Here is a 21,862-nt window from a genome sequence, read left to right on the forward strand (position 1 = left end):
CCTGGGTTCCATCCCTGGCTGGGGAACTAAGATTCCACGAGCCACGTGGCACAACCAAAAAAAAAAAAAAAATTAAGATCTCTGCTTGCTGGTTGCAGGTGGGAAAAAGACCCCATGTGTGCCCTTGGTGTCTTGGATCAATGGACCCAGCCAAAGGCATCTTGTGCCATCTAATGGACAAAGTAGGAACTGCAGGAGGTCCCACAGCTGCCGGCTGTCTCAGGCCAAGTGATGGACAGCAGGGCCACCCAGCAGAAACCACACCCTCTTAGGACAGCAGGCAGTAACCAGGCAACCTCAATAGAAAGAGGCAGGGACAGTGGGAGATGCTCCAGTGATTGCTTCTTTTTAAAAATTTGTAAAATTTATTAATTATTTTTTCCTAAGTATAGTTGATTTACAATGTTGTGTTAGTTTCAGATGTACAGCAAAGTGATTTGGAGATATACATACATACATATATATATATATATATATATATATATCCTTTTTCAGATCCTTTTCCATTGTAGGTTACTACAAGATATTGAATATAGTTCCCTGTGCTATACAGTAAATCCTTTTTGTTTATTTTATATATAGTAATGTGTATCCCATACTCCTAATTTATCCCTCCCCCTTTCCCCTTTGGTAACCATAATTTTGTTTTCTATGTCTGTGAGTCTGTTTCTCTTTTGTAAATAAGTTCCTCTGTATTATTTTTTACATTCCACATATAAGTAATATCATTATTGTTTGTCCTGCTCTGTCTGACTTACTTCCCTCAGTATGATCATCTCTAGGTCCATCCATGTTGCTGCTAATGGCAATATTTCACTCTTTTTTATGGCTGAGTAATACTCCATTGTGCATATATATGTATATATATGCCACATTTTCTTTATCCATTCATCTGTCAATGGACATTTAGGTTGCTTCCATGTCTTGGTTATTGTAAGCAGTGCTGCTATGAACATTGGGGTGCATGTATGTTTTCTTTTATTTTTTCATTTTTTTAATGTTTATTTTTTATTTATATATTTTTTCTTATTAGTCATCCATTTTATACACATCAGTGTATACATGTCAATCACAATCTCCCAATTCATCCCACCACCCCCACCACCCTCCGCCGCTTTCCCCCCTTGGTGTCCATACGTTTTTTTCTCTACTTCTGTGTCTCAATTTCTGCTCTGCAAACCGGTTCACCTGTACCATTTTCTAGGTTCCACCTATTTGCGTTAATATATGATATTTGTTTTTCTCTTTCTGACTTACTTCACTTTGTATGACAGTCTCTAGATGCATTCACGTCTCTACAAATGACCCAATTTCATTCCCTTTTATGGCTGAGTAATATTCCATTGTATATATGTACCACATCTTCTTTATCCGTTCACCTGTCGATGGGCATTTAGGTTGCTTCCATGACCTGGCTATTGTAAATAGTGCTGCAATGAACATTGGGGTGCATGTGTCTTTTCTTTTTTTTTTGTGGTACGCGGGCCTCTCACTGTGTGGCCTCTCCCGTTGCAGAGCACAGGCTCCGGATGTGCAGGTTCAGCGGCCATGGCTCACGGGCCTAGCCTCTCCGCGGCAGGTGGGATCTTCCCGGACCGGGGTACGAACCCGTGTCCCCCGCATCGGCAGGCGGACTCTCAACCACTGCGCCACCAGGGAAGCCCCCGCATGTGTCTTTTTGAATTATGGTTTTCTCTGGGTATATGCCCAGTAGTGGGATTGCTGGGTCATATGTTAATTCTATTTTTAGTTCTTTAAGGAACTGTTCTCCATAGTGGCTGTATCCATTTACATTCCCACCAACAGTGCAAGAGTGTTCCCTTTTCTCCACACCCTCTCCAGCATTTGTTGTTTGTAGATTTTCTGATGATGCCCATTCTAACTGGTGTGAGGTGATACCTCATTGTAGTTTTGATTTGCATTTCTCTAATAATTAGTGATGTTGAGCAGCTTTTCATGTGCTTCTTGGCCATCTGTATGTCCTCTTTGGAGAAATGTCTATTTAGGTCTTCTGCCCTTTTTTTTTTTTTTTGCGGTACGCGGGCCTCTCACTGTTGTGGCCTCTCCCGCTGCGGAGCAGAGGCTGCGGACGCGCAGACTCAGCGGCCATGGCTCACGGGCCCAGCCGCTCCACGGCATGTGGGATGCTCCTGGACCAGGGCACGAACCCGTGTCCCCTGCATCGGCAGGCAGACTCTCAACCACTGCGCCACCAGGGAAGCCCTTCTGCCCATTTTTTGATTGGGTTGTTTGTTTTTTTAATATTGAGCTGCATGAGCTGTTTATATATTTTGGAGATTAATTCTTTGTCCGTTGATTCATTTGCAAATATTTTCTCCCATTCTGAGGGTTGTCTTTTCGTCTTGTTTGTAGTTTCCTTTGCTTTGCAAAAGCTTTTACGTTTCATTAGGTCCCATTTGTTTATTTTTGTTTTTATGTGTGATTTATGTCAGAGTGTTCTTCCTATGTTTTCCTCTAAGAGTTCTAGGGTGTCCGGTGTTACATTTAGGTCTCTAATCCATTTTGAGTTTATTTTTGTGTATGGTGTTGGGGACTGTTCTAATTTCATTCTTTTACATGTAGCTGTCATAGATTAGTTGAGCATAGGTGCATGGGTTTATTTCTGGGCTTTCTATCCTGTTCCATTGATCTATATTTTTGTTTTTGTGCCAGTACCATATTATCTTGATTACTGTGGCTTTGTAGTATAGTCTGAAGTCAGGGAGCCTGATTCCTCCAGCTCCGTTTTTTTCCCTCAAGACTGCTTTGGCTATTCGGGGTCTTTTGTGTCTCCATACAAATTTCAAGATTTTTTGTTCTAGTTCTGTAAAAAATGCCATTGGTAATTTGATAGGGATTGCATTGAATCTGTAGATTGCTTTGGGTAGTATAGTCATTTTCAAAATATTGATTCTTCCAATCCAAAAACATGGTATATCTCTCCATCTGTTGGTATCATCTTTAATTTCTTTCAACAGTGTCTTACAGTTTTCTGCATACAGGTGTTTTTTCTCCCTAGGTAGGTTTATTCCTAGGTATTTTATTCTTTTTGTTGCAATGTAAATGGGAGTGTTTCCTTAATTTCTCTTTCAGATTTTTCATCGTTAGTGTATAGGAATGCAAGAGATTTCTGTGCATTAATTTTGTATCCTGCAACTTTACCAAATTCATTGATGAGCTCTAGTAGTTTTCTGGTAGCATCTTTAGGTTTCTCTATGTATAATAACATGTCATCTGCAAACAGTGACAGCTTTACTTCTTTTCCAATTTTTATTTCTTTTATTTCTTTTTCTTCTCTGATTGCCGACACTAGGACTTCCAAAACTATGTTGAATAATAGCGGTGAGAGTGGACATCCTTGTCTTGTTCCTGATCTTAGAGGAAATGCTTTCAGTTTTTCACCATTGAGAATGATGTTTGCTGTGGGTTTGTCGTATATGGCCTTTATTATGTTGAGGTAGGTTCCCTCTATGCCCACTTTCTGGAGAGTTTTTATCATAAATTTGTGTTGAATTTTGTCAAAAGCTTTTTCTGCATCTATTGAGATGATCATATGGATTTTATTCTTCAGTTTGTTAATATGGTATATCACATCCATTGATTTGCGTATATTGAAGAATGCTTGCATCTCTGGGATAAATCCCACTTGATCATGGTGTGTGATCCTTTTAATGTGTTGTTGGATTCTGTTTGCTAGTATTTTGTTGAGGATTTTTGCATCTATATTCATCAGTGATATTGGTCTGTAATTTTCTTTCTTTGTAGTATCTTTGTCTGGTTTTGGTATCAGGGTGATGGTGGCCTCATAGAATGAGCTTGGGAGTGTTCCTTCCTCTGCCATTTTTTGGAAGAGTTTGAGAAGGATGGGTGTTAGCTCTTCTCTAAATGTTTGATAGAATTCACCTGTGAAGCCATCTGGTCCTGGACTTCTGTTTGTTGGAAGATTTTTAATCACAGTTTCAGTTTCATTACTTGTGATTGGTCTGTTCATATTTTCTGTATCTTCCTGGTTCAGCCTTGGAAAGTTATACCTTTCTAAGAATTTGTCCATTTCTTCCAGGTTGTCCATTTTATTGGCGTAGAGTTGCTTGTAGTAGTCTCTTAGGATGCTTTGTATTTCTGTGGTGTCTGTTGTAACTTCTCCTTTTACATTTCTAATTTTATTGATTTGAGTCCTCTCCCTCTTTTTCTTGATGAGTCTGGCTAATGGCTTATCAATTTTGTTTATCTTCTCAAAGAACCAGCTTTTAGTTTTATTGATCTTTGCTATTGTTTTCTTTGTTTCTATTTCATTTATTTCTGCTCTGATCTTTATGATTTCTTTCCTTCTGCTAACTTTGGGTTTTGTTTGTTCTTCTGTCCCTAGTTCCTTTAGGTGTAAGGTTAGATTGTTTATTTGAGATTGTTCTTGAGGTAGGCTTGTATAGCTATAAACTTCCCTCTTAGAACTGCTTTTGCTGCATCCCATAGGTTTTGGATCGTCGTGTTTTCATTGTCATTTGTCTCTAGGTATTTTTTGATTTCCTCTTTGATTTCTTCAGTGATATCTTGGTTATTTAGTAACGTATTGTTTAGCCTCCATGTGTTTGTGTTTTTTACGTTTTTTTCCCTGTAATTCATGTGTAATCTCATAGCGTTGTGGTCAGAAAAGATGCTTGATATGATTTAACTTTTCTTAAATTTACTGAGGCTTGATTTGTGACCCAAGATGTGATCTATCCTGTAGAATGTTCTGTGTGTACTTGAGAAGAAAGTGTAATCTGCTGTTTTTGGGTGGAATGTCCTATAAATATCCATTAAACCTATCTGGTCTATTGTGTCATTTAAAGCTTGCGTTTCCTTATTAATTTTCTGTTTGGTTGATCTGTCCAATGGTGTAAGTGAGGTGTTAAAGTCCCCCACTATTATTCTGTTACTGTCGATTTCCTCTTTTATAGCTGTTAGAAGTTGCCTTATGTATTGAGGTGCTCCTATGTTGGGTGCATATATATATTTATAATTGTTATATCTTCTTCTTGGATTGATCCCTTGATCATTATGTAGTGTCCTTCCTTGTCTTTTGTAACATTCTTTATTTTAAAGTCTATTTTATCTGATATGAGTATTGCTACTCCAGCTTTCTTTTGATTTCCATTTGCATGGAATATCTTTTTCCATCCCCTCATTTTCAGTCTGTATGTGTCCCTAGGTCTGAAGTGGGTCTCTGGTAGACAGCATATATATGGTTCTTGTTTTTGTATCCATTCAGCAAGCCTGTGTCTTCTGGTTGGAGCATTTAATCCATTCACGTTTAAGGTATTTATCAATATGTATGTTCCTATGACCATTTTCTTAATTGTTTTGGGTTTGTTTTGTAGGTCCTTTTCTTCTCTTGTGTTTCCCACTTAGAGAAGTTCTTTTAGCATTTGTTGTAAAGCTGAATTCTGTTAGCTTTTGCTTGTCTGTAAAGCTTCTGATTTCTCCATTGAATCTGAATGAGATCCTTGCAGGGTAGAGTAATCTTGGTTGTAGGTTCTTCCCTTTCATCACTTTAAGTATATCATGCCACTCCCTTCTGGCTTGTAGAGTTTCTGCTAAGAAATCAGCTGTTACCCTTATGGGAGTTCCCTTGTATGTTTTTTGTCATTTTTCTGTTGCTGCTTTCAATAATTTTTCTTTGTCTTTAATTTTTGCCAGTTTGATTACTATGTGTCTTGGCACGTTTCTCCTTGGGTTTATCCTGTATGGGACTCTCTGCACTTCCTGGACTTGGGTGGCTGTTTCCTTTCCCATGTTAGGGAAGTTTCTGACTGTAATCTCTTCAAATATTTTCTCAGGTCCTTTCTCTCTCTCTTCTTCTTCTGGGACCCCTATAATGTGAATGTTGTTGTGTTTAATGTTGTCCCAGAGGTCTCTTAGGCTGTCTTCATTTCTTTTCATTCTTTTTTCTTTATCCTGTTCCACAGTAGTGAATTCCACCATTCTGTCTTCCAGATCACTTATCCGTTCTTCTGCCTCAGTTATTCTGCTATTGATTCCTTCTAGTGTATTTTTCATTTCATTATTGTATTGTTCATCTCTGTTTGTTTGTTCTTCAATTCTTCTAGATCTTTGTTAAACATTTCTTGCATCTTCTCGATCTTTGCCTCCATTCTTTTTCAGAGGTCCTGGATCACCTTAACTATCATTATTCTGAATGCTTTTTCTGGAAGATTGCCTATCTCCACTTCATTTAGCTGTTTTTCTGGGGTTTCATCTTGTTCCTTCATCTGGTACATAGCCCTCTGCCTTTTCATCTTGTCTATCTTTCTGTGAATGTGGTTTTTGTTCCACAGGCTGCTGGATTGTAGTTCTTCTTGCTTCTGTTGTCTGCCCTTTGGTAGATGAAGCTATCTGCATGTATGTTTTCAAATGAGAGTTTTCCATCTTTTCCAGATATGTGCCCAGGATTGGGATTGCTGGATCATATGGTAACTATTTTTAGTTTTCTAAGGAACTTCCATACTATTTTCCATAGTGGCTGCACCATTTTACATTTCCACCAACAGTGTAGAAGAGTTCCCTTTTCTTCACACCCTCTCCAGCATTTATTATTTGTAGACTTAAAAAAATTTTTTTTGTGGTTGGAGTATAGCTGATTTACAATGTTGTGTTAGTTTCTGCTGTACAGAAACTACCACTTATACATATATCCACTCTTTTTTAGATTCTTTTCCCATATAGGTCATTACAGAGTATTAAGAAGAGTTCTCTTTGGGCTTCCCTGGTGGCACAGTGGTTGAGAGTCCGCCTGCCGATGCAGGGGACGCGGGTTCGTGCCGCTGGGCCTGCTCATCCGGAGCCTGTGCTCTGCAACGGGAGAGGCCACAAGAGTGAGAGGCCCGCGAACTGCAAAAAAAAAAAAAAAGAAGAAGAGTTCTCTTTGCTATACAGTAGGTCCTCATTAGTTATCTATTTTATATATAGTAGTGTGTATATGTCAACCCCAATCTTCCAGTTTATCCGTCCCCCATCCCACTTTTCCCCTAGTAACCATAAGTTTGTTTTCTACATCTGTGGCTCTATTTCTGTTTTGTAAATAAGTTCATTTGTATCATTTTTTTAGATTCCCCCTATAAGTGATATCATATGATATTTGTCTTTCTCTGTCTGACTTACTTAACTATGACAATCACTAGGTTCACCCATGTTGCTGCAAATGGCATTATTTCGTTCTTTTTTATGGCTAAGTAATATTCCATTGTATACATGTAGCACTATTTGTAGACTTTTTTTTTTTTTTTTTTTTCCGGTACACGGGCCTCTCACTGTCGTGGCCTCTCCCGTTGTGGAGCACAGGCTCCGGCCATGCAGGCTCAGCGGCCATGGCTCACGGGCCCAGCCACTCCGCGGCATGTGGGATCTTCCCGGACCAGGGCACGAACCTGTGTCCCCTGCATTGGCAGGCGGACTCTCAACCACTGCGCCACCAGGGAAGCCCTGTAGACTTTTTTTTTTTCCTGTAGACTTTTTGATGATGGCCATTCTGACCAGTGTGAGGTGGTAACTCATTGTAGTTTTGATTTTCATTTCTCTAATATAGTGATGTTTCACATCTTTTCATGTGCCTGTTGGCCATCTGTATGTCTTCCTCAGAGAAATTTCTATTTAGGTCTCCTGCTCATTTTTTTAAAAAAAATTTATTTTATTATTATTTTTAAAATTTATTCATTTAATTTATTTATTTTAGGCTGCTTTGGGTTTTTATAGTGCACAGGCTTTGTCTAGCTGTGGCGAGTGGGGGCTACTCTTCACCGTGGTGCGCAGGCTTCTAATTGCGGTGGCTTCTCTTGTTGCGGAGTATGGCCTCTAGGCATGTGGGCTTCAGTAGTTGTGGCACGTGGGCTCAGTAGTTGTGGCTCACAGGCTCAGTAGTTGTGGCGTGTGGGCTTAGTTGCTCCGTGACATGTGGGATCTTCCCGGACCAGGGATCAAACCCATGACCCCTGCATTGGCAGGCAGATTCTTAACTGCTGTGCCACCAGGGAAGCCCCCTCTGCCCATTTTTTTTTTAATATGAAATGAAATTTTATTTTCTCCCGATCTCTAGAGATAAAGTGGCACCACTTCAAGAGAGACACAATTCAATCCTTTAAAACTCCAGTCTTAATCTAGCATCACGCTGTAATAGAACAATTCTTCCTGGGGGTAAATGGAAGCATGCTTTAAGGTTCCAGCTTATAATTATTTTACCATTAAAAGCATAACCATATTTCGAAAACCTGGTGTTTACTGTTCTGATCTATTTGCTTCACTCCCAACCATCAGCGGGTTCCCACTTAGAGTGATGAGCCTGGAGGGAAATGAAGGCCTTTCTAAGAACTAATAAAAAACCATCTCTTCTGCAAGTGGTGTTTATATTATGTTTGCCATCGTTTGCTGGAAGACACTCTAGGAACTGCCCATTTTTTGATTTTTTTAAAATATTGAGTCGTAAAAGCTATTTGTATACTTTGGAAATTAAGCCCTTGTTGGTCGTGTCGTTTGCAAATTTTTTCTCCCAGTCTGTAGGTTGTCTTTTTGTTTTATTTATGGTTTCCTTTGCTGTGCAAAAGCTTATAAATTTGATTAGGTCCCATTTGTTTATTTTTTTAAAATGTTTATTTATTTATTTATTTGGCTGCGCCAGGTCTTAGTTGCGGCATGTGGGCTCTTAGTCGCAGTCTGCGATTTCCTGACCAGGGATCAAACCCAGGCCCCCTGCACTGGGAGCGTAGATTCTTAACCACTGGACCACCAGGGAAGTCCCCCCATTTGTTTATTTTTGCTTTTATTTCTTTTGCCCTGGGAGACTGATTTGAGAAAATATTGCTACTACTTATGTCAGAGAATGTTTTGCCTATGTTCTCTTCTAGGAGTTTCATGGTGTCATGTCTTATTTTTATGTCTTTAAGCCATTTTGAGTTTATTGTTGTGTTTGGTGTGAGGGAGTGTTCTAACTTCATTGATTTACATGCATCTAGTGCTTGCTTCTGGTGGAAATCAAGGGGGGCTTCATGGAGGAAGCACTATCTAGGCAAAGGATGACACAGCCCAGAAGAAATGGAGAGGACTGAACAGAGCAAAACAGTCAGAACTGGGTGATGCATGTGGGGGGAGCGCAATGGCATGTGCTAGTGGGAACTTGTCAGCCCTTGGCTGTATACATATGTGATGTGTACTATCATGCACCATGTGCCCCCAGGTGGACATATAAAGAAAGGGACACAGCCCAGCCTCTCCCAGCTAGAATTCTGGGGTAGAAATGCCTGGAAGGAATGGATGTCCTCAGTCCCTCCTCCACCAACCTAATTCTGGAACAGAGATATTGGGAAAATCTCACAGGACTTCCCACCTGTGGACCCCTTCTTTAAGGCACCAGCCAGCCGCCCCCCTTATACTTTGTAGCTGGCCCAGTCATCCTCCTGTTTTGTTCACAGAGGGCTTGACTCTTGGGGCTTTCCTTTTCTCCTTCCCTGATCCCGTCAGCATCCCATACCCCCTGGGAACCCCTGTCCTCTGCAGTCCTTGTCCTCCTCCCCCCACCTCAGCCACCCATCTTCCAAGTCACCACCAATGAAGACGTGACCTTCATCATCTCCATTCAGAACGTTCCTCCTCTTATAGCACCTTGTGCTCAGCATCTCCCCTGCCACAATTCTTCCCTCCCTGCCTCAAGACCTCCTTTCTCCTTGCCCAGTTTGGGTCCAGTCCCAGAGCTATAACCAGGCCCTTGACACACTCCTGGAGACCCTAGCTGCTCACCCTGTGCAGCTCTATCCCACATCTTGCTTTAACCCTTCTCCAGCTTCACTAGGTTGTGCCCATCAGCATACAGTCCACTCCCTGACCCACCTTCTTAAATGAACTTCCTTGAACTCCACATCTCCCCTCTCCAGCTCAACTCTCTGTTCCCTGAGCCCTTGCAAAACTTCACCAGTATTGTCCACATTTGCCATCTCCCCTTTACCTTGCCTCACTCCTTTGGCCCTTTTTAGTTGAGCTCCCATTCCACCATTCCAGTGAAACCCTTGTGTCCAGGTGGCCAAGGCCTTGGGGCCTCCAATTTCCCCAGCTTCAGGGCCATCAGCTGTCTTCAATGCCTCTTTCCTTCCCTCCTGGGTCCTTGGGCCCTTTGCTCACTCAGGTTCTCTCCTACCTCACCAGCCTCATCTCCTCTCCAGTCCCCATTCTAGCACTATGTTGGTTTCCTCACTGCACTCATCTCCCTCTTTGTCTTCCTGAGTTGACTATAAATTCCACAAAATTAGGGACTGGGCCTCGCTCTGAAGGGTCCCAGCATTCAGCCAGCACTGGACACATAGTAGGGGTGTGACTAAACCCTGGAATGGTACACTGGCTTGTGGTGCCACCCAATGTAGCCTTGCCTCCTCTCTTGAGACGTCATTCCTGGGTGTACATGTAGGTCCTTGAGTTTTCCAGCTCCCGAGGGCAGGACTGAGGGGACCCCTCTCCTCTCTCCGACCCCAGATCTCTCCAGGAACCAGGCAGCTCTGGCCTCCACTGAGGCATCTTCAGAATTCCAAGACTGTCTCCGGAATGCTGGGCCTCTCTGGGGAACGCCCAGTCTGGGGCACAGGTGGGGAGCCTGTGGAGTGGCTGGGCGGAGTATGGACAGCTGCTGACCTTCTGGCTGGAGCCTAAGTGCTGTGGCAGCTGTCCCTCTTGCAAGCACCACTGCTGACACCTCCACTTCCTTGCAGCCCCCCATCTACCCAAAGCCAGTTTCACTGTTCTGGCTGTAGCTCTGGCCTGGGTGCCCCCAGTAAGCTGAGAGCCACAAGGCCCCATGCCTCTATTCCCTGCCAGGGAGGGAAAGTGGGTTGCTGGAGCCGTGAGGTTTGCGGGAACTGGAAATCATGCCCATCAGAATCTGTTCCATCAGACAGAGTCCTCGGCTGGGAGCCAGGTGGCTCTGCTCTCTCCCAGACTCACTGGATGAACTTGACAGGCCCCTGAGTCTCTCTGGGCCCCAGGGTCCTTACCTGTCAAATGGGCAAGGGGAGTAGACGATATGCCCCTCGGTCCCGGGGAGTCAACGTCGCTGGCAGGAAATCCAGGTGAGCGGGCAGATGGACTGGAGCTACAGGCCCGCAGAGCCCCCACAGAGCCCTGCTTCTCCCCAACCAGAAGCGAGAGGGAGCCATGGCAGCCGTGCCAAGTGGCATCCAGGGCCTAGCCTGCTGCTGAGTGATTGCCCTCTCCAAGTATAGGACCCCTCAGCTGCCAACTGGCTGACTAAAGCCATGGCCCCCAGGAGCCTGTGAAATGCAGATTCCTGGGCCACGACAGACTCCAGGTGTGGAATTGCTGGAGATGGGGCCTGGGTACCAGCAGTTATAGAAAGGAGCCGGGTGGGTATGGAGCGTGGTAGTCTCTGATCTAACCTAACCCCTCCTGCAGAAGGTGGTGTGCAAGGGTGGTTAGAGCACAGGTTCTGGGACAGGGACAGAAATGGTCAGGGCAGGAATCCACCCTAGTGAAGATTAGGGAATGAAAGCCAGACACCAGGCCTCCAGGGAGCAGGGCTTTATTTGAATTCCCTAGGACAGGGCTGGGGGAGGTAGTCAGGGAGGGCCCGTGGTCAAGGACACACCCAAGTTCACATCCTGGGGATCCTAGCCCCCTGCCCTTAACCCCAGGGCCCAGCTGGAGTTGGAAGTTGGCACAGGCAGCTCTGGGAGAAGGTCGGTGTCTACTCCACCCCCTTCATGAATTCCAGGAACTCTGTGAGAGAGGGGCAGGCATAGGTCAGAGGTCGGGGCTGGGCAGGGCATGGGCACTGGGGATTCAGCACACCCTTACTCACCGTCATAGTCAATGCGGCCATCGTTGTTCTTGTCACCATCCTTCATGAGCTCCTCAATGTCGTCCTCTGTGATGGTCTCACCCGTAGCCTGAAGCATGATCTTCAGCTCCTCCAGGTCGATGTAGCCGTCAGTGTTTCTGCCAGTTGGGTGAGGGGGGCCTCAGAGCCCATGGTAGGGGCAGGGGGAGGGGAAGAAGCAGCCCTGCTCAAGACCCCAGGAAGTAAGGAAGAGCCACTGGGAGATGGGGCATCCCATCCCGCATTGCACAGAACGGGAGACTGAGGCCTCGAGGTCACAAGACTGTCCCCCTCTGCCCAGTTCCACTAGGGTCAGGGGCAGAGGTCAAGGGTCACACACTCACTTGTCAAACATGCGGAAGAGGTCAGAAAGCTCCTCCTCAGACTTTCCTTTGCTGTCATCCTTCATGCACCGAACCATCATGACCAAGAACTCATCAAAGTCCACTGTGCCGCTGCCTGGGGGGGTGGGCAGCACAGCCGTTGGAGAGCAACGGTCAGAATGGCTGGCACTGCCCTTGACACTAGACCCCACTGTTCTCACTGCATCCTCATAGCAACTCTGTGAGACAAGTGTGGTCAGTGTGCCCATTTTATAGATGATATGGCCAAGGCTCAGAGAGGCTAAACAGCTCCTTTAAGGGCACAGAGTAATAAGTGGCAGAGCCAGGATGCAGGTCCCCAGAGAGTTGGGGGCACTATGGGTCCGGGGCAGGGCAGGGGGGCAAAGGGGCTCACCATCCTCATCCACCTCGTCAATCATCTCCTGTAACTCCTCAGGTGTGGGGTTCTGCCCCAGCATCCTCATCACTTTGCCCAGCTCCTTGGTGCTGATGCAGCCATCCTCAGCACCCAGCACGAAGATGTCAAAGGCTGCCTTGAACTCTGTGTCCAATAGGAGGGGAGGGGAAACAGAGCAGCCAGGGCTCAGCAGCCAAGAACCTGGAAGGCCAGACCCCTAGGGCCACCTGCTAACCTGCCCACTTCCCTCTGAGACCTCTGAGGTCACAGGGAGAGGGACCCCAGCCTCTGGCCTCCAGCCTGGGGTCCTCATGCTCCCCCAGCCCGGCTCTGCTGTTCCCCCACATGCGTTTTGGGGTACTCACCATTTTTCTGCTCTTCTGTCAGCTGCTCTACCTAGAGAGGAAAAGAGGTCTCAGGACCCAGGCTCAGGCCTTAACTGCTGTCGAGGAAACCAACCCATTCCACAGGTGGGAAGACTGAAACCCGGAAGAAGCAGGCCATTCCCAGGTCACAGAGCAGAGGCCTCAGTTCTCCCTCCTAGCCCCCAGAATCCTGAGGTGACCCAGCTGGCCTCACTGAGACTGGGCTCAGGGCCAGGGTGACAGGTGGGCACCCCCTCCAGGACTAAGGTGACCCTGAGTAACAATAGTCAGTGACCACTCAACGCCCTTTCGCCCCCACCCCCCACCGAAACCCAAGCTGGGTGGCCTGAGAGACAGCTGTCCCTCAGGTTGGGACAATAAAACCAGTGTGGGGGTGGGCAAAGCCACCCACTGTAACCTGACCGGGGTGGCCACTGGGCTATTTTTAACAGGGGACAAAGTTAAACCTGGTGATTGTTCTGGGGACTCTGGCATGCAGGGGTAGGGCAGCGTTATCTGGCCCCCTGGCCTGCTGGTGCCTCAGGAGCCAAAATTAGTCCCTGGCTCTGCCAGGCCTTGTATGGGCACAGGGTGGAGGGCTGGTGTCCCCCTCCCAGCTCCACGGACTCCTGCAGGATAGGCAGGGGCACCCCCATAGCCAGCCATAGCCCTTCCCTGCCCAGGAATGGGGCCACATTTCCCAGGGCTGAGGGAGGGGTTCCCTTTTGGACAGCTGTCTGTGTCAGATGTCCTTGTCTCTGCGCTGGGGGTAGGTCAGCAACACGCCCCATCCCGAGATAGAATAACATCTGAAGCCCCTCAGCGGCCCCAGCAGGGACTTGGGGTGACCTGACCACCCGCTAGCCCTTACCCCTGGCTAAGCCACTGAGCCCTAAGCCTGCCAGGCCAGATGGGGGCTGGGGCCCCAGTGCTTTGCTCCTTCTTCCCAGTCACTCCCTGCCTGCCTCAAACTTCAAAGCCCCTTCTTCAGCTCAGGATTCTGGCTCTGCAGCCCCCTTCTCACAACCCCTGTCCCACCCTCCACAGCATCTTCAGCCAGTCAAGGGACTGGAGGGGGTGGGGGATTGGGAGTGTGTGAGAAGCAGAATGTGAGGGACAGAGATGGGGGGCAGGGAAACAGCGACAGAGCCTCAGAGGAAGAGCCTGGGAGGAACAAAGAGACAGAAAGAGACTGGGAAAGTGACCAGAGACACAAACGCAGAGAGATGTGGCCGGGAGACAATGACACAGACTATAGATGTCTGGAGACAGGTCTAGACTTGTTGCAAAAGCTTCGACATCCTCTTCCACCACCCTGCACAGCTCCCACAGACCCTAAACTCACCCCTTCCACACCCGGGAACACCAGACCCACCATCCCCTTGAAGGTCTGGGCTGAAAGTATGTGGGTCCTCTCCTGGGTCCCCACCACCTCCTGGGGGTGACCTTGCACCCCATCCCGAGCTGAATGAGCCCCCAGTGGGCCAACCCACCCCAGCCCTGCCCAGACCCATCCCTCACCGCAGCCTTGTAGATGTCATCCATACTGGCGGCTCACAGGGCAGGCTGCTGGTGTTGCCAGCAGCCCTGGGCTTAAATAGCCCTGCCCCATCTCATTCCCCGCCCAGCCCACCCCTGCCTGCAGTATCCTCCACTCCCTCCCCCCGGCTCTGGTGATCTCACACTGGCCTGAGTCCTGTGTCCTCTGCCCAGGGCAAGGAGCCGATGAAGGGCTACAAGGACCAGTTTTCTTTTCTTCTGTCCCCCATTCCTCCAGGGGACTCTCTGGAAAGGTTTTAATGAGTGAAAACGTGAGCCCAGGACAGGACAGGAGCTCCAGTGTCGTGGGCCTCAGGCCAGGCCCCTATACACATTAGCTCAACTCCTATCCAACCAGGGGGGTGGGTGACGCTCCTGGGGGGGTGGCGACTTGCTCAAGGTCTGTCTGACTTGGTAGCTCCTGCCTTAAGTTAAACCTCTCTGGAGTAGGGGCAGCAGTATACAAGAAGAGGCTGGGAGTGTAGGACCGGGCCAAGAGAAGCCTCGAATGCCAAGCTCAGAGTATGGTGCCGTGGAACTGGTGGAGAAGGAAGGCACTGACCTACCTCAGGAGAGTGTGGTCTGGAGCCCTTCTGCCAAGGGTGCCAGAGGAGCCATGCCCAAGACCTCTCATCTCCCCAGGGAGAAAAGTACTAGCTCTAGGCTTGACTGCACTCAATCAGTCATTCAACAAATATTGATACACCAACAGATGCCCCATCTGTGTAAGACTCTCCCCCTCCAGTTCCGTTACCACCTCTCTTTTCTAGACCTGGGTCTTCCCCTGAGTTAGGGCTGCTTCTCTGTGCTTCCCCTTTCCAGTACTGTAGTTCCTGGGTCCAGGACCGGGCTGTTGCCCCCTCATTTTGAGCTCTGGTAGGACACCATCTGGGGGTCTTGTGCCAGATGGCCAGCACATATCCCTTCCTTCCACCTAACCCTTCACCTCCTTCACACAGAGCCTACGCCAGTTCCCTGCCCTGCCTGACATGCATTGCATGGATTAACCCACTCAATTCTCTAGAAACCCATGTGACAGAGATCTCCGAGTCTCGGAGAGGTTAAGAAATAGCCCAGTTATTCTGTCCTGCTCGGGCTCCAGGCACAGATCAGATCTTCCTTCTCTCTCAACCCTCTCGTGCCCTCCAGGGAATAAGCCCAAGAGCCAGGTGAGATGTGGTTACTGTCTCTTATCTGGAGAGGGAAACTGAGGCCAGGCGTGGCAGTGACTTGCTTCGGGTAGCCCGGTAGGTGCGGGGCCATCGCACCTCCCTTCCTGGGCACCTAGCGGCAGTGCCCAGAGCAGTCCCTGCATAGGCCCTCAGTTTCTCCCACGCTGCAAAGAGCGCGGCAGGCGGCGCCACGCAGGTGCCGGTTACGCAAGAGGACAGTCCCCGGCGTCCTGCGCACGCGCGCCGCTGGCGGCTGCTGTCAATTACGCGCGAAGGGGGGAGTGGGGCGGGGGCGCGAGAAGGCGGCGGGGCCAAGATGGCTGCACGGCGCTCGGCGGGGGCGGGGGGCGGCGGGGGCCTGGGGGCGGTGGGACGCTGACCCCGCCCCCTGCTGCTGCCAGTCTGCACCGGGCGGCGGCGGCAACCGAGCCCGGAACATGGCGGCGGCGGCGGCGCGCAGCTTTGGTCCCGAGCGGGAGGCCGAGCCGGCCAAGGAGGCGCGCGTCGTGGGCTCTGAGCTCGTGGACACGTATACGGTGTGCTGGGGGCTTGGGCGCCCGAACTGGGGGTGGCGGCTGGAACCCGGAGCCTGAGTCGGGGGTGTTGGGGAGGGCGTCTGAGCCCCGCAACTGGGGAGCTGGGGGTAGGCGGGCTGCGAGTTTGAGGAGGGGGCCTGGGATGGCGGAATCTGGGGAAGGGGCCTGGGCAGCGCAGCTCCGGAAAGAGGGTCTTTGGGTGGGGCCCAGGGAGGGGGCTTGGGAAGGGTACGCGTTTAGAAAAGGAGGCTAGGGTTGAGGAGAATCAGGGGAAAAAGGGGGTCTGCGGAAGAGGGGAGTCAGGTTGAGGCGGAGGCCCCTCTAGATCCTCTAGGCCTGGAGGGGCGCCGGCCTGGGAGGACGTGACAGGGTGTCCCGGAGGAGGGGGATTAAGGAGTGGGGGATTTGATGGATGGAATCAGGGGAAAGGGTCAGGGCGCTGCAGGCTGTGAAGAAGTAGAGGGGGCGGGGCCTTGATTTGGGGGAGCCTAGGGGTTGCAGTTGAGATTGGCTCAAAAAGTAAAGGAGGGATCTGGGGCCTTCGCGCTGAGGCAGAGACAAGAATGGGGGAGGGGTGGGGCGCAGACACCGGGAACTGAGGGGGTGGCTCAGGGCTGAAAGGCCGAGACCCAGGAACCGTAGGGCTCTTCGTGGCTTTAGAGTGTGCGGGAGAGTTGGGGCAGCGTACCGCCCACGCACACTTCAAGGCTGTGGGGGAGATGGAGGACAGAAAATGGGGGCAGTTGCGGACTGTGAAGGAGTTGGAGGCCCTCCGGGGTCTGGATGGGGTTGGGCACCAGGCCTGTGGGCCTCGGAGGCTGCCTAGCAGGGACTGGCCCCAAGGTGCGGGCATCCTGAGCACCTCCCAGCCTCCTGTCCTTTGTTCTCGGAGGGTGGGGGTGGGGGCTTTGGCCCTGCCTTCACCCCACCTCCTTGGCCCTCATCCTAACCCTCCTCCTGAGGGTCATTTTTGTGGCTCTTTCTCCTTTTCTGGGCGGGAAGAGGGGGAGGGAAGCTGCCCGGCTGTGGAGAGGGGCTGGGGGCGGATCCTGGAGCAACAGGCCGGCCCTGGAGAAATGGCTGCTCCTCCGGGGAGGCTTCAGCAGAGTTGATTATTTTCTCCTCCCCCTTCCCTGCGTCCTTCAGAGAGGGGCGGGACCTTAGGACCAGGGGGCCTCATCCAGGTGAGGGTTGAGGTCTCTGAGCTGTTGGCTGGTTGGCCGTCACGCGTGCACTGCATGTAGCTGGAGGGTTGCTCCAAAAAGCCTCCTCATTGCACAGGGCTGAGTCCCTCCTGTGAATGGGTGTGGGGGGAGGTGGTGATCCAGGCGGACTGGACGGTACCTTTTCGTGTCCTTTTGTCCGGGTATGCTGATTTGAGTATTATTAACACACCTACCTTTGGTTGAACGCTTGCTATATGTCAGGCCCTTTACAAAGCATTTTGCGTGCATTACCTTTGATTCTTAAACCTAGCAGATTTTAAGCTGGAGGAACTGAGGCTCAGACAACTTAAGGCTCCCAGTCACTTATATAAGTGACATAAATAACCCATAGCCAGGAAATGGCAGAACCAGATTTTGAACACAGGTCTTCCTTGACTCTACGGCCTGTTCCCTTCTGATAGGGCTTAATTGTCCATCACTGCTTCCCCCCCGCCACCCCCCCCATCAGCTTCTTAGTGCCTTGACTCCTGGCTCAGCAGCAGAAATCACAGCTCTGAAGCAGCTGAAAGCGTTGGAAAAGGACTTGATTCTAGGCTACAGTCAGGGCACCTGGGAAAGAATTACAGCAGAAAAGCTGGTCCTGCCAAACCTGACCCTGTTTTGCCTCTCTTAGAAGGAATGGCCTTCCTTTCCTGCAGCTCAGGTTGGATTGGGCTTTGACTTACATGAGGCTGGAGTTAAAAAACTAAAGAGATGGCTTGATATGATAGCCACCTTTTCTGTTTCTCACTGTTGGATAGAGCTCAGACTTACCCCATGTGCCTGCCAGATCCAGTGCTAGGGCCATGGAGGAGAGGGGGCCTTGCTGCTCGTAAGGGTCAGGTGCAGAAGCTGGTGGGGAAGAGCAGCTTAACTTTGGCTTGGGGGTTGGGGGGGGTCTGGGTGTGCTACAGCTATCGTTAAGGGTAGGGTGGCACTTTCCTTACTGCCGGCTGGGCAAGGGCTATCGGTTTTTCCTTTTAGGTTTACATCATCCAGGTCACTGATGGCGGCCATGAGTGGACAGTCAAGCACCGCTACAGCGATTTCCATGACCTACATGAAAAGGTAACCCTTGAGAGCTGGGGTCCTGTGTCTCAGGGCTTGGGGGCTTTTAGGCCAAGCTCCCAGTGTGCCTGTTTTAGGGCAAAACAGGCTCTGTGCCAGTTACATTAATAAACTGGTTTGCTAATGTAACTGGCAAAAAAAACTGGTGGATTCTGGGAGTTCAACCCTTGCATAAGATAGTGTGCAAGGAGCATATTTGAACTTTAGTTTTAAGATTGTCAGTTGTAGCTTGGATGTGAGATGCCGGGACAGTTTCCCGGGGAGAGAACAGGCTTGAACTTGATCCATCTGACTATACCTATTCCAGAACCTATGCTTTAATATCTGACTGTGATTCCATTTCTTCCTTTGCGTTTGGAGAGAGCTGCCTTTCTCTGGGTCATTTGCAGCACAAGTATTTTGTTCTGGTTTGGAGAAGATGGTGGTTTTAGGGACCTTGAGGTATTATTTTCCTAAATGTCTCCAAAGCCTCCAGATGGAACTTCTCATCTGAAATTGTATTGGTATTTCTAGTGCTAATTAAACTTGAGGCCAAATCCCAGGTGCAGCAGTTTGATCATTAATTCTGGTACTACTGCCAGGAGGGGCTGTGGAAGTCATAATAAGCACCTGCCCTCAGGCTGGTTGCCTTGGCCTTGCACAGTTACAGAACCTCTTGGTCTGTGGTTGACATTATGTTTGCTTACAGCTCGTCGCAGAGAGGAAGATCGATAAAAGTTTGCTTCCGCCCAAAAAGATAATTGGGAAAAACTCCAGGAGCTTGGTGGAAAAGAGGGAGAAGGATCTGGAGGTCTACCTCCAGACACTTCTGGCCACCTTCCCTGACGTGGCCCCCAGAGTGCTGGCCCACTTCTTGCATTTTCACTTCTACGTAAGTTCCTCTTGGGTTTTCTCCTTTGCCTACAAGCCCACAGCCACCAAAACTCCAGGCAGCAAACCCTTGTAGACCTCAGCTTTGAGGAGAGGTGGGCTGGAGCTGGAGCCTGAGGTTAGAAGATGGAGGAGCGTCCTGGTGGGGTTGGGGTACGGACAGAAGCATGTGCATCAACGGATTTGCCTTAAATTAGACTATTGGCTGTGGCCACGGAGCGGTTTTTCTCCACCACAAGGCGTTCTGTTTAGCATAAATGGCCTTTGGGTTTTTGAGGTACATTCCGTCCAAATGGATGGGGTTAGATTAGAAACAGCTGACACTCGGCATCGACTGTTGTTGAGTTGTTGGTTCCCAGCTCAAAACTAATTAAGGGATCAGTCTGTGTTGGCAGAATATTGCCATCTTAGGGCATCGTCAGAGTCCAGGATGCCGAGTGAGAGTAGGTGGCTTCCTCCAGTGGGACTGTATGTCTCAGAGCAGCTCTGTACCCTCTTCTGGATGGAGGAACAACTGTCATGGGCTGCTGGTGACAGGATGAGTTGTCAGAATTCAAGGAGGGAAGTTTGGTGCAGTATGAAACCAAAATGTTAAAAAGCTAGCAATTTCATTTCTGAAAATTTATTCTAAGGGAAAATACTGGGCGATTGAGAAAAGGATATGGGTACAAAGATAGTCATTCCAGGATTATAATGAAATATTGAAGACAGTCAAAAGCCCAACAGAAGGCTACATAAAAAAAAAAATTAAAGAGTGCAACCATGTAATTGGATATTATGCTGCTAGAAAAATGATGGTGTAGCTGTGGATTTGTAGGAAAACAAATATATTACTGTATGAAAAGAGGCCAGAAAACGGTATTAGGGTATGGTCCCATTTTCATTAAAAAAAAAAAGCTTGTATGAATATGTCTAGGAAAATTCTAGAAGGTTATACATCAAAATGCTAGGAGTCTTTGGGTGATAGATTTTTGGATAATTTACATTTAATTGTTTTCTCTGTGTGATGAAGATAGGGGGAAAAAACTCCCTTTTCCTTTTCAGGCTTGCCTTTTAGGAAGGGACCTGTGGGTTGTGGTCTTAAAGGCCCAAACTTATTTAAACAATAACTGTCTTGAGCTATTTTCAGAGTAAGACAGCTGAACCTTTCTTGAAGTGTTAGAGCCTGGGAATTTGGTGATAGCACTAGCAATGGGCCTCTCGGCTTGGAGGGGCCATGTGGAAAAAAGAGTGGCATTTATAGATGGAAGATATATATGTATATATATCTTTGGATTTTGTTTGGCATATACCAGTAATGTATGTGGTTAGCAGTAGTTTCCTGTTATAGCCTTTTTTTTTTTTTTTTGCATTTTCTTTCCTTATGTGAAAAGAAATGTCCATTCCTTATGTGAGTCTTTCAGATAAACTTAACTGGTTAGTATTTTAAGAAATGCTGTAATTTAAGAAAGCTTTGTTTGGCTATTTAGGTTTAAAACTTGATAAGCAGCCCTTTGAAAATATAATTCATTGCTTAAGACGTGGGCCTTTGAGGAGGTCTCCTGGATACCTCTGAGCATGGAAAGGCCTGGACTGCTCTTTTGAGATAGGTTTGCCTGAGATAGGCCTGGGACCTTGCCCCACATCTGTGGTTCTGGTTTGAGGCATGCTCTACTGCTTGGAGCAGTTCGAATGTATTTGAAATAACAGTTATCAAAAGGGCCACTTGGTTATATAAATCCAAGGTTTTAAAAAGTGATTGGTCCATCATTAAACTGAATCAAGGTTTCTCAGCTGTGGCACTGTTGACATTTTGGGCTGGACGATTGTTGTGGCAGCTCCTCTGTGCATTGTTGAGCAGCATCTCTGGTCTCTGCCCACTAGATGCCAGTAGCGTCCCCTCCCCCCACCCACCAAGTTGTAACAACCAAAAATGTCTCCACTGGTTGCCAAGTACTGCCTGAGGGGCAAATTGCACCTGATTGAGAATCACTAGATTAGATCTTCAAATGACTTTGAACAAACAGGGTCCAAAAGATTTGTCAGCCTTTTTTATAGGCTGGAAGCCCTTAGGGAGTGTTTCTGATAACCTTTGCCCCATCAATGTTCTCTCTGAAATTGTTCCCAATGTGCTCCACCTCTTGTGGGGCTGACAGTGGACAGGGTGGACCCAGGGAACCCTGTTTGGCTGAGGTGTGGATTTAAAAATTTGAGATATAATTCACATACCATAAAATTCACTCTTTTAAAGTGTTCAAGTCCCTGGTTCTTAGTATATTAACAGAGTTGTGCATCTGTCACTACTATCTAATTGCAGAACATTCATCACCCCAAAAAGAAACCATGTACCCATCAGCAATCACTAATGTACTTTCGTAATGTATGGATTTGCATATTCTGGACATTTCATATAAATGGAATCATACAATATGTGACTTTGTGACTGGCTTCTTTCACTTAGCATAGTGTTCTCAAGGTCCATTCATATTGTAGCATAAATCAGTACATCAGTCCTTTTATGGCTGAGTAATATTCTATTGCT

General features: G+C 48.0%; 2 protein-coding genes across 5 annotated transcripts in view; one reads left to right on the plus strand and one right to left on the minus strand.

Moving 5' to 3' along the window:
- Positions 1-11,532: 11,532 nt before the first annotated feature.
- On the minus strand, positions 11,533-14,574 carry TNNC1 (troponin C1, slow skeletal and cardiac type). Its single transcript, XM_082664099.1, has 6 exons — positions 14,473-14,574; positions 12,952-12,982; positions 12,584-12,730; positions 12,190-12,304; positions 11,828-11,964; positions 11,533-11,745 (listed from the first exon to the last, which is right to left on the minus strand). The coding sequence occupies exons 1-6, from the start codon at positions 14,494-14,496 to the stop codon at positions 11,714-11,716; spliced, it is 486 nt and encodes a 161-aa protein (XP_082520225.1). The 5' UTR covers positions 14,497-14,574; the 3' UTR covers positions 11,533-11,713.
- A 1,476-nt stretch (positions 14,575-16,050) lies between these two features.
- The window catches only part of NISCH (nischarin), a 42,886-nt gene continuing 37,074 nt past the window's right edge, over positions 16,051-21,862 (plus strand). For all 4 annotated transcript variants that reach the window (XM_082663326.1, XM_082663327.1, XM_082663329.1 and 1 more), the window contains exons 1-3: positions 16,051-16,198; positions 18,388-18,471; positions 19,160-19,342. In XM_082663326.1, the coding sequence (XP_082519452.1) occupies positions 16,100-16,198; positions 18,388-18,471; positions 19,160-19,342 (366 nt within the window). In that variant the 5' untranslated portion in view covers positions 16,051-16,099. The remainder of the gene's footprint in view (positions 16,199-18,387; positions 18,472-19,159; positions 19,343-21,862) is intronic.

The sequence above is a fragment of the Grampus griseus genome (genome assembly GCF_964374135.1).
Source record: "Grampus griseus genome assembly, chromosome: 10".
NCBI lineage: Eukaryota > Metazoa > Chordata > Mammalia > Artiodactyla > Delphinidae > Grampus > Grampus griseus.

Bases quoted from the DNA above. Each gene is read 5' to 3' on its own strand.
- TNNC1 (XM_082664099.1), bottom strand. From the start codon at position 14,496: ATGGATGACATCTACAAGGCTGCG. The intron at 12,731-12,951 runs GTGAGTACCCCA...TATTGGACACAG, and splicing joins GACAGAAGAGCAGAAAAATG to AGTTCAAGGCAGCCTTTGAC. The intron at 12,305-12,583 runs GTGAGCCCCTTT...CCACCCCCCCAG, and splicing joins TGACGAGGTGGATGAGGATG to GCAGCGGCACAGTGGACTTT.